Source organism: Helicoverpa armigera, chromosome 4, assembly GCF_030705265.1.
Source record: "Helicoverpa armigera isolate CAAS_96S chromosome 4, ASM3070526v1, whole genome shotgun sequence".
NCBI lineage: Eukaryota > Metazoa > Arthropoda > Insecta > Lepidoptera > Noctuidae > Helicoverpa > Helicoverpa armigera.
Genome location: NC_087123.1, coordinates 7,989,914 through 8,002,417, shown reverse-complemented (window position 1 = coordinate 8,002,417; position 12,504 = coordinate 7,989,914). Strand labels below are relative to the sequence as shown.

Here is a 12,504-nt window from a genome sequence, read left to right as displayed (position 1 = left end):
TAACTTGAAACACTATTTACAATTTAACAAAGACCTCCCATAAATTAACTAAGTAAGTAGGTAATTTAGATTTTAGAAAAAGGAAACTTGTAAATTAGTCTCGAAAACTGCTATTCTTAATAACATCCTGCCTGTAATAAATACTAAGTAGCTACTTTATTAACAAGGTCACTCATTAAAGAAAATAATCATTCAGAAATGACCGAACGAACATAATATTAAGTGATCGATTCTTACCTGCCAACAATGCCGACTTTTCAGTTTTGACGGAGGCCATGGCGAGTTCGTTGCAACACGACCGAGTCTCGACTAGCAAATGACAGGGACAAGCGGCGCGCGCCGATTAATACCCCCCCAGCTAAACAAACTAGCTATCGCCAGCTGATACAAGGTTGACTCTCAATTTCGCGACATGAAAAGAATGTACACAACGTGAATAGTAAAATAAATTAAAAAAAGAAAACAAAAAAAAAAAGTTTTATTTCCTTATTTTTAATTTACATTTCAAATGTTGGTGTTCGATATGTTTTGCTTATTGATGCATTGAAGAGAATTATTGAGACATAAATTAGAACGTACTTTAAATAAATAGGTGTAAGTAGGGGGAAGTCCCCCAGTGGCGGACACCTAAGGTTATTTATAAATAAAACAAAAAATTGTTTAAGAAATGTTTATTAAATTATGATTTATATAAGATGACAAAGTTAGAAATCAAATTAAATTATCAAAAATGCAACCTCTGCTCCAAAATAATTAATACTATCAATCAAACTTTGGTAACAAAAAACGTAATTTTAAAAAGTGGCACCTAATACCGGACGGTTATTTGTACCACACCGGAAATTTCAAAATAACCAGCATCGATCACATATTTAACCATTTTCACACTCTAGAATGTCTTCACATGCTTCACTTATCCCCCCACGACAGGATGAGCACTAGATCCAGTCTTCTAAGCCAACTACGAAAATTGTCTCACTTCTTTTGACATAACCTCATCAATAGCAGTTTGTAAGCTCTGTGGCTCCCAGGATCCGTTCTTTTTCTTGTCTTCCATTTTAATTATCTTCTTTCTCTATAATCCAAAACAAAATTAAGTAATTAGAATGAATGACGTAAATTCTCATAAGAAATATTCGTCCGGCGCTAAGGGACGACTTAGTGTCCGGCGCTAAGGGACAGACATTTTCGTTCATTAGGTGGTACCTACCAAAATTATTTAAAAGATCTAATAATATTCTACCATTTTACGGATAACAATCAAGCACTACTTTTTTCTTTGAATACCACTCAAATGTAAATCCATCAATATACTAGAATTACTTACATTCATATTTACGTGACGCAGTGATTTCGCACCTAAAAAAGCAAACGGTTGCTCCCACCGTGGCCGTGTGCGTCGCAGGTGAGGTGCGGCGTGTGATCCTGTACCTGTGTGCCCCCCGCGCCCCTTTCACTTGTATTTTGAATCGAATAGATTTATACTCGCTTAAATAGTCCGCTTAAATACGACTGTCCGGCGCTAGGTGCCGTCCGGCGTTACGGGACTTCCCCTACTTTCACCTTTGAACTACGCATGCACTAAACGTAGGTCACCCTGGATCAATTTTAGGGCTATAAAGGTTGCCAGACTGCCACTTCTTCAGTTCTCGTACAGGGAAAATTACTTACAACTCGCAAAACATCTTAGGATGTCATTTCAAATAGGTAGTACCTACCTAAGTAATAATTTCATCATCACATCACTTGAGTACAGTATGTCTACATTATGTTCATTTTAAATTAAATTGAATATCTCTAATGGTCAGTGAACCCATTAGATCGATGATACACATCTGTGTCTTTATCGTTCAAGTGCCTGACGGACGCTTCCTATATTCTATCTATCTTTTTTTTATTAGAGAGGTTTTGCTTATTAGAGATAGGAATACATAGAATATTGGCCAGGCAGTCTGCGAAGGAGCGATCAGCTACCCGAACTCACCGCCCACAGACCCACGTCTACGGTGGCCGGGAGTCGTCTCGCGACACCCGGCATTTTAAGTAGGTGTATACCTGGTTTGCTCTTTGCTAATAGCATGTCTTGCCATATTATGTTATGTTAGATAAGGTTATATGGCATTAGGAGTAAATCGATATACCTAGGTAATAACCCAATGTTTACACACACATATTATAGATTGGAATTTCGTAGCACATTAAATGCATCCCGTGCTTAATGATGTCTATGTAATGTATCTAATATCAAACATGTACCTAAATTTATGTGTAGGTCCATAATTGAATGAACGCTTCCAATTGATTCAATTGGTAATAAATATACCGTAGTTAATTATCCCATATGAATCAGTGTCCATTACCCATAATTTAATTTGTCTATCTTCATATAGCAGATACTATAGTGATTAATCAGAATACGTGACAAACGTTTGACCTGTGTTTATATTTTGAACCAAAATTATAGAACTGTAAATTCATTATTGAAACACTCCTTCATATATTTAATTTGTTTATTACTAATGACCTTATGAGTTACATAATTTGTACTCTTATCTTACTTAGAACTAATATAAACAATACAAAAAAAGATAAACATATTATATACAGCGTGTCTGTTACTAAGTCCATTCAGTCGAAATACAATAATGATGACAACGGACGGAATATTTTTTTTTCAGTGTCTTGAAATTAGTAAGTTGTGTAGACTTTTGTAAAAGCTTCGAGAACACATAGACAGCAAAATTTGAGAAAAACCAGCGACCATTTACATAGCTTAAAAGTGGTCCAACTAATCAGATTGCATGTTTCCAAATAAAACACCATGTATAACGTCTGACGTCATAATGTCAAGTTGCTAGATATTTTTGTTATAAAAGTTTATATCACTTTATTAATTGGCTGCAACAGCGTTATTCTTTTGTTTATTACTGCTGAGATCAACTTCAATATAAACAAGTAACCAATAGAACATTTGGATAGAACTAATACAATGTTAGTAGTATGTGTAGTGAATGCAATTCATCCTTCTAATAAAAGTTACATACATAGGTAGGTGCTCAAAACAATATCAGTAACAAACGTTGCAGTTAGTAAAATATGAGTACATTGCAGTAAACAATAAGTAGGTACTATCATAATACGATAACAGTCATTCTCAAAATATACTCGAAAGTACATAAGTTGAAGGAGATACACATAAAACAACAATCTATCAACACATACGGAGTGTATACTTACTGCGAATAAAGATAAATAACTGTTGATTGTTACAATAACAGGATCAGGCGAAAAAACTTCATATTTGCGAGAACATATAAAAGCGTCTCAAAGAACACAACATCTTTGTAATCGTTCGCAGTTTAACACTCTAGAGTAGTCTTCAAGCCTGAACTGTACGTAAGTTATCCTTTTAAAATTCACCAAATTAATTTCAAATAAAAGAAAAAATGCGTAATTAAGGCTTCTATACCAAAAATCACTGGGGGTTGTTCACAAAAAATGTATAAGTATGTAAGAAATAAATAAGCCTTATACTTAGGCTACAAGAACTACAAACACAAAGAGTCACAGAACTTAAAGCCTATATATTATAAAGTTACTGACAAGCAGTTCCTTCGACAGCCTCAGTGGTGTTGATGCTGAATATTCTGTAGTTTATCTCGTTGGGGTCCATGGTTCTGTAGAGGAAGCGCGCCAGTTTGTCTGAGAGAACCCACAGGATACCTTCATCATCCACCTGAATTTCAAGAAAGAAAATAATTATTTTAACGTCTGTTGTACACTTATCTAAAAAATGACAGATTATGACGTTGAAGTGTTCCACAGATGTTTAAGTTTTTGTAGTTTTTTATTTTGTATATTGTGTATTTTTTTAATTTAACAGATTTTTTTTTGAAATGCATAGGTGCTTCTTTTGATAATCATGTTAATGACTGGAAGCTCGTGGTTGCTAGAATTAAAACTCAAACTCAAAATTATTCATTCAAACTTGGCTGCAAAGAAGCACTTTTTTAAATGAATACTTAAAAAAAAAGCTAGTATGTTGACGTTTATAAACGTTGTTTGAAAGGAAAATGTTTGTTTACCTTCAAGTCATTAGGGAACTCGAATAACTTCGGATCATTGATGATGAGTGGATTGTTATCGGGAGTGTAAGGCTTGTTGGAATTCCAGCACGCCACTCCATCGCGGTTCACCTGGCGAAGAAATAATGAGGCGCGTTATTTAGGTGCTAATTTATAATTAAAGTTAGTTAATCATGTACTACCCACATGCTGTTACAGTATCCCTATAGTTTCCAAACTTAAATTACTTAACACACGATACTTTTACACGAGTAAAAAAAAAATTTGTCATTCGCATAGTCAAATTGTTGGGAAAACCCAAAATGCAAAGACGGACCTTTTGAAAAAAAGAGAAGCCCCACTGTGAACATTTACAAGATACAATGAGCATGATCAAAATTGCACATAAGTTGAATACATATGTATAGTGTAGTGCAATAAATCAATAAATCTATGACCACAGGTAGGTATAGGCTGCGGTATTCTATAGATTTTTTACAAACAAATTCCATTGTTAATGTGAACGTTGGGTGAAGGTTGCGGCCACCAGTCCTTATTGTATCCCAAGATAACTTAAACATTGAAAGAATGTCAACCGTGGTGAAGGTTTACCGTTCGATGTTATTGTATAACGAAGGTTAGTATCGAATGCATTCAGCAATGAGCTTGTAATCTTCATAAAGGTATATTGATGCATATACATTCTCCATTTTATGTCTTATTCGGGTTATGTAAGTGTTCCATCGATATTACCTGTGTGTAGAATAGTACGTGTGTCTTCGGGTCGTAGTAACTGGCAGCCGATTGGGTACGCTCGCCTCTATCACCCAATAACTGTAAATATTAGAAAAGAAAAATATGAATACATGTATATTTATAGATGTAACATAGGTGATGCATTATACTACTAGCGATTTAATTAGCTATCAACTTGCTTCAAGTTTTGCTATTGAATTTTTCTAAACATACATTAGTTTAAAAATAATATTTTCCAGCCAGAGAAATGTTCATGTGAACTAACCAACACGTAATCAAACAGTTGATCCAACGTGATTGAATTGTTTCGCTATCTCACTAATAAATAATTCAACGTAAGCGTGGGACGGTAATAAGTTTGCATTCAAACCTTGAAGTCGTGGAATGCCTCGATCTTGTCGATGCTCTTGTAATTGCGTAGCAACTCCGTGGAGACACAGAACTCCTTGGTGCTGGAGAATGCGTGGAAGAACATTGTCCTATACCTGCGAAAATCAAAAACAATCCACTATTGTACAATAAAATTCGACAGAGAACGCATTAAGGATCATAATTAGACACTAGATCTATTAACAGTACAGTCACCTGACCTCGGTTTTGAGTGCTTTTATTTACTTTTTGGGTCATTGTCAAACGTCGTATGCATGAATGTGTAGTTAGATATATTGCTAAAATTATAAGCATAGCTTTTAACGATATTAAGTACTTGGGATAATTGTAGATGTTTTGCAACAAGATTGTAAAAAAAAAGTTACGCAACCAGTTAATTTTGTCCCGATCTTTCCAAAGTTCAATTAGATCGGTGCATAAAAAGCCAGTCTTTTGAATATATTAACATACAAGGATAACATGTAGAAACATGAGAAAATTACTTATAATAGGCCATTGTATCCACAACAGAAAAGATGCAATTCAGTGATATTTGCCAACTTTTTAATTATTTTACGTCTAGGCCTACGCCGCTACGCAGCGTAGCAAATAATGACTACGCCAAATGATTTTTATTTTTTTCGTAACCGCATAATTATTTGTGGTATGTTTTGATACTAACCCGTCATCTCTAGGTTCGGATAAAGCTAATCCGAACACGCCGTCAGTCCACTGGAACTCGATACCGCTTACATTGTAGGAGCCAGCCAGAGGTTCGAAATGGAAGTAGTGATGGGAAATGCGCCAAGAGTCGTCTTGTTTGAGACTGTACACCACTACTCCGTAGCCTCCCAAGTCAGGTATATACGCGTATGCGTCATCGCACGTGTCTTTGTTAACGTCCACTATCTGAAAGGAATATCAAAAAGGATGTGTAACATCGTATGCGCAGACTCAAATATTTTTTGAATGCAAACTTGTCCAACTAGTATTAAAATTAATGATATTTAGAAAAAAGCAAAATGGTTTGCTATTTCATAAATATATACCGTCTATTAAGTCAGAAACCAAAATTTAAATCATTTACAATTTTAAATTACTTACGATGTTAGCGAAAAAGGAGTCTTCCTTCATATCGCCAGCCTTGCATTGATAGCGATGTATCAGTTGATCAGTCTTCAAATCGAATATCACAATCGATGGGCCATTGATTTGATTTCCAGCTCCTGTAGTTACAAAAAGCCGAATTAATAAGACAGAAATATAAACCCTCAAGTATCAAAACATGACCCAATGTTATTTCTCAATAAAAAAGGAAAAACGTCGATTATTGATCATCTCGAGTTTCCGTCTGCAAATTATCCTCATGACTGCACTTTATCGTGATTAATGGCAGCGAAATCTGGACTGTATTTGTATCAAACTCTGAACTTCTTTTAATTCTGTACGGTCCTGTAGTTTTTTTTACCTAGATCCCTATACGTGTATTTCACAAGATATTTCAATGATGTATCTACCTACCTGCTACATACATAAGTACCCATAGTGAACAATAGCCAAGCACTAGCCAAGTGGCTATAAATAGAGTACTTATAATTTACAATTGTGAATTCATTAATTGTTTACCTTTATTAATATGTAGATAATTGAATGTTGTTTTGTAACCATGGTAATTGATCACGATTTGATCTAGATCATTGTATGGGTAATTAATTTATGAATTATTATTTGTTTATATTGTAATTTCGACAAACGATATTTATACATTATAATCCTTTCATTGTGTATGTCTTTAGGTGCATAGGCAGTATAAAAGTATGTCGGCGTAACCCTCACCTCACCAGTGCATACACGCAGGAACTGACTTTGTCGTTGTTTATAAATCTTACCGTGTCACAACATCCTACACTATAGATCCTGTAGATATCCATAGTTTTTTATATACTTAGTCACATAAGGCAACAAAATTGCACAGCATTAATTTTTGTTTAATTAAAATTCTAAAATGTATCTAATTTTTGCAGCAAGTTCAGATAACTAGAAAAAAATCTAAATACATATTTATATTTCAAATAAGGCTACTTTTAGTCAACCTTTAGATCCGTGTTTATGTGTCTCGTTAATAAACATGCATGGTCCCCACCCACGCGTCTGTTTTTTTACCTTTTATTTAATACCTGACTGAATTTAAAACGGGTAAGTAATACATGTGGTTATGCCGAACTTAGTGTTTAGTGTAAAACTCACCAAAAATATCGGCCATTCCCGAATCGATGACCCAGAGCCTGTCACACTCGTCCACAAACACACGGAATACTGATATCAACGAGCTGTTTGAAGGCAACTCCTTTGCATCATCAGGTACAAAGTTATCTTTGAAAGATGGATAAGGTTTCAGCAGTTGATCTTGTGGCCCGTCGATATCAACATAGTTCAGAGTAGAAGCAACACCCGCCTTCCATCTTGGCACGGTAACAAAAACTTTGTTCTTCCAACGTGCTAACCCTAGGGGCAGGTTATTCTCAGGTATAAAACTTTTTTCGGCGATGGCATTTGCTCGGATTTCTGGCGACTCCCAAGTAAAATCCATCTGTTTCCATGCAAACCGCAATTGTGGTGTCGCGGCTTGACACAAAGTCACAACCGCAAGGGCTGCGACAACGACGGCTGCCCTCATGCTGTATCTGAAATTAAAACTACAAATTGTAAATATCTGCCATTATTAATATGAGCTTCATGTAGATACTTAAATACCAAGGTACATACTAAAAGTGGCGATTGCACATTTGCTCATTAAAATTCATAACTGACAATTAAAATAAATGTGATTTATTATAAACACTTGCAATACGTATGACAGTTTGATCGGGGCTGTTAAGGGTTATTAAGCCAGGTTATACCTAGGCTCGATCGAACTTGTTTCGAAAGTTGCAATATGAAGTGAAAAACTTCCTGCGTACTTTCATACACTATTAAAATTAATTATACGTAGGTACATACCTAAGTTATCTACTTAGCAAAAATTTCATAATGAAAAAATATTTCACTGTAGGTAACTTTTGTAATTAAAATTCGCGCCTGGTATTTTTGAATGGTGACAACTGTATTCATCTCAGCTAGATGTTGTAACTTGGTAATGATAGCATTGTGAAGCGGAGCATCTCAAACTCCATCATAACAGTTGGCTCACGTTTTTGCAGATGACTTGATCTTATTATTGAGAAACGACAAGTTAGCTGTATTCTTCCTTATCGACTACATCGAGCTTGTTATGCATTCGGATAGCATGGGTGGGAACTGTGACGAAGTGACGTAAGACCAAATAAAAGGAACATCGCGTTTGTTAAAGCGGTACTAAATTGTACCGGTGGTGGTGGTTTTGTTGGGAACCACGCGCTGATACAATTATTACCATGAAGGAGCAACATGCATGTTCACTTCCGATACAATGATACGCGAGAAACAGGAACAACTCGTAAGGTGAGAGAACGTGGCGAGTCACAAGTTTTTGCGAGCTCGTTCAAGGTTTACCGGCAGCCGTGGTCAATTAATATACCGATTTGCAGTCATAAGAAAACCATTTATGTAGAATCATCAAATGTAAACAAATCTGTGATCATGTTTGTTTTAATGGTTTCTATGTAATTGCCTGTACCTAGGTAGTAGGTAATAAATTTATGTAAACGCTATAACTGTTTTACTTTGTCGTCCATTGTTGTGAGATACTTCCTGTATGCAAGTTACGTATCTATTTGCATTTTATTAAAAAAAATATCCGTTGAGATAATTTATATCTACGAAGAATCATTATTTTTGCAACACCATAAAGATATCTCAAACTATGAGATACCTACTCAGATATCAATGGATTGAATATTCTGATTACTGGTTGAAAATTACTGTTTTTAAAGGAATGATAAATACTGAAAAAAGGACCACATGCAACGAAGTTGGCATGAAAATAAATGTCGCAATTAAAGATAATTTTCAAGTCTTGATTTACGTGGGTAGAGGTTCCCAGAAAAACCCAAGATAATACGAAACCACAAACTTAGCGGCACAATCACTTAACAAGAATAAAGGGCAAAAAACAACAAACAGTTTATTTTCTAAAACACAAAAAGCGTTGTCATCTGAGACAGGTTTATTTATAACTGTGCCTAGTTAGGTATGTTTACCTCTTTCCCTATCGATCAATTACGCGGGTTAAAGATACGCTGGTCGATTTTCCCATATAAATACAAAAAACTGATCATCTCTTAGATACCAAAACAAAATAAGTATCTAAGCTATTAGTTACAATTCATGGATGAAACAAAATTTACCTAAAGCAAAAACGAAACATTTTTTGAAATCTTAATATGGATACAGAAATGTTGAAGAACTCTTTTCCTTAAGTGACGAATTATAATAATGCATGGGATTAAATGATTTGCATTAAATTCAAGTTACCCTGTTTGGGCAGCAAAATACTGGCCACGAAAGTTTATTTTAGGAACACTAACTGCTTGCTCAATAAAACCTCTTATTCATCATTTTTTTATTAGTAATAAAGCTTTTTAATTACAAATTTTTGTAATTTCACAGATCTGTCTACAATGGAAAAATAAAGAATGCATTCTCAAAAAGGCGTGAGAAACTGCAGTCTATCAAAAACAAGCAATTAAAATAACAAAAACTGCTTTTGAATCTAGAGCATGCACTAAATAGATTATAATATGTTGATAAACTTACGTGTGATAAAGGTGAGAAGTGGTGGAGTAAAGCGGCCAAAGGTAGTGGGGGTCAATCAGGCCGCGACCGGTTCAACGGGACCGCGTAGACAGACTAAACAGTTCGAGGTCTCGCAAGCCTTTATATATTCATAACAACTTCTCAATACAATGGATTCTTTTCATTCTTTTACCATTTTAATTTTCATACTGCAGGGAAATTAGATGCAAGTGAGATGGTCGTAGCTTTAAGCTCTTTTTGTTTGGTTATCGGGCTTAATTAAATAGCAGCTTGAGTGTCAAAGTAAAAAGTTTGAAGCGCACATGTTTACGCTTAACGGATCGGTGTACAGCACCTATTACTATGTCATGTTTAAACACTCGACGATTGCGAGAGCGCAATGTTGTGAATTCGACTCGGATAGGTAAATTCAAGGCCCATCCCCGTGACCAACACATCCGCTGACTATTCATACAGACCAATTACCTACATTTTTGCCTGTGATTGATACGCATGTACCTTTTTTGCAAAAAGTCACATGAGCCTTACTGGACAATTTAATATTATCAAAAGCGTATTATGTAGCGAATCAAATGTGACAAGTGCCGACAGCCAAATTACGACATTTATTTAGGGTACCTAGGGACCTATTATGTATTAAGTACTATCCAAATCAGCCTGACATAAATATAAAAGACAAAAACTATAGCGAATTTAATAAACCTAGCCTTAAGATCTTTCAAATCTGTGATTTTTATAGCAAAAAGATTAATATTTTGGACTTGGTAGTCTTTTCTGAGAGCAACCTTCCAGGTCAGTAATGAAAAACTATCCGAATTAGGGACCTTCTGCGAAATGGCTTGCAGACCAAAATAATAGCTCTTGCTGTTTTTTCAAAGCTACTGGCAGTTGCAATAATAATTAACGATTACAGACAGACTTTTTATAATCCATTAATAAAAGAAGTTACGGTAAACAACTAGACACCAAGCCGTACCATCCCGAGAGCAAGGTTGGAAAAACCAAACAAAAAACATTGTTTTCCATCGATCAGACTGTCCATTAATAAAGTATTAGCAATTTAATAAATAAGCCAAATTATTAAAAGTAAAGAACATACCAATTCCTTTTTCGAATCATCGATTTGGCCGAAGTATAAGATCAGTTTATCTACAAGGACTAATGCTAGATTAAGAGACGGGTCTAGCTAAGTTTTTAAAAGTAGGTTAGTCGTTATTTTCTAGAAAGGCTTGGCTTGATGAGCAGTGATGACGTCAGTAAGGGCCAGCGGCATCATCTAACCATTACTTATCGGCAATCATCAAAAATTGCTTCCAGTATGACATTACAATAAGAAATTAACTATAGCCCACTGCGTCATCCTCATCTGATATTGACGTCTAAAAAAATAACTACACAAAGTCAGATCATTTATTTCATTTAAAGACTTTTTATAGGAACTTTTTACACTGTTTTCAATTGTCAAGACAAATTATGTTCAATTAATTGTAACAGTAACAGTTGCATTCATTTGCGCCTTCGAATCTAAACTATACTATAATTCGTTTTGAATTAAAGCAATTTACTATTTTCCTCTTAGCCTTAATAACAGCACTCGATTGAGTTATTTTAAGAAAGTCTAGAAACCCTAGTTAGACTCTTCCAAATGACTCTAGTGGTACCTACAGTCACCTACCAAACATACCTATGGTAGAATACCAAGAACGACTTTACGGAGGGAAAATGACTTTCAAAAAAAGGCAATCTGTAGTAAGTACAGCCTTCAATTTAGGTACCTATTTTTTTAATGGGCTTGTGGCAGTCATCATATTATATAGGAAAACATGGAAAATTACAAGACAATAATTAATCAAAATCATTTGCCTTATAATTTCAAACTTTAGTCTCAATACCGATAGGTAATACTTAACCATAGTGATTGATTCTAAAGCCTGTTAACCTACTAAGTATATGTATACCAAATAAGAGCAAAATTTTTAAACTAGCATTGATATTAATTTGTAACATTACGTTATATTAGTCAGTGTACCATAATATATTTTAGAACTTTACGTTTATAATATCCATAGACTGACAAAAAATTAACCAAAGTTAGTTGGGACGATACCAAAAATAACATGTTGAGCTTCACAAAATTCGTTACTTACTTCAAACATAAACACTTACATAATAATAAGTTTTATGTTTGTCTATAGTTACCACAAAACAGTACATATGAGATGATCAGCTCGGATTATCGCAAAACGCACCTTTCGGCACCCACAAAACTTTCCCAAGTTATGTTTATGTCATACTTACCTTCCGTAATACAGCAATAGTCGTTGGTATATGACTGAATGCCACTAGGTACTTACCTACCTAAAATCCTATCCGCTCTTCAAGCTTCAATACAGCAGAAATTGTGATGAAATTAAATAAAAATATAGAACAATTAATTATCATTAATCAACTATTGTCTTGATTGCGAATAGATGTCATAGTTCAAAGATAATTAGGTAACATTCAACAACTTCATAACTACCATTGTTCTAAGTACATAAAAGCTTCAATGAAAGGTCCGACTTGATAACAAAAGCATAAC

The 12,504-nt window shown here is 34.8% G+C and overlaps 1 protein-coding gene and 1 long non-coding RNA gene across 2 annotated transcripts; both read right to left on the bottom strand.

Annotated features, from left to right (window-relative positions):
- Positions 1–656: 656 nt before the first annotated feature.
- LOC135116880 (uncharacterized) lies at positions 657–1,548 on the bottom strand. Its single transcript, XR_010276444.1, has 2 exons — positions 1,328–1,548; positions 657–1,075 (listed from the first exon to the last, which is right to left on the bottom strand). It is a non-coding gene; the product is annotated as an uncharacterized LOC135116880 (long non-coding RNA).
- A 944-nt stretch (positions 1,549–2,492) lies between these two features.
- LOC110375291 (protein yellow) lies at positions 2,493–10,080 on the bottom strand. Its single transcript, XM_021333352.3, has 8 exons — positions 9,924–10,080; positions 7,437–7,873; positions 6,294–6,415; positions 5,872–6,098; positions 5,191–5,305; positions 4,818–4,898; positions 4,086–4,196; positions 2,493–3,736 (listed from the first exon to the last, which is right to left on the bottom strand). Exons 2-8 carry the CDS (start codon positions 7,864–7,866, stop codon positions 3,596–3,598), a joined length of 1,227 nt encoding a protein of 408 aa, XP_021189027.3. The 5' UTR covers positions 7,867–7,873; positions 9,924–10,080; the 3' UTR covers positions 2,493–3,595.
- Between the last annotated feature and the right edge of the window lie 2,424 nt (positions 10,081–12,504).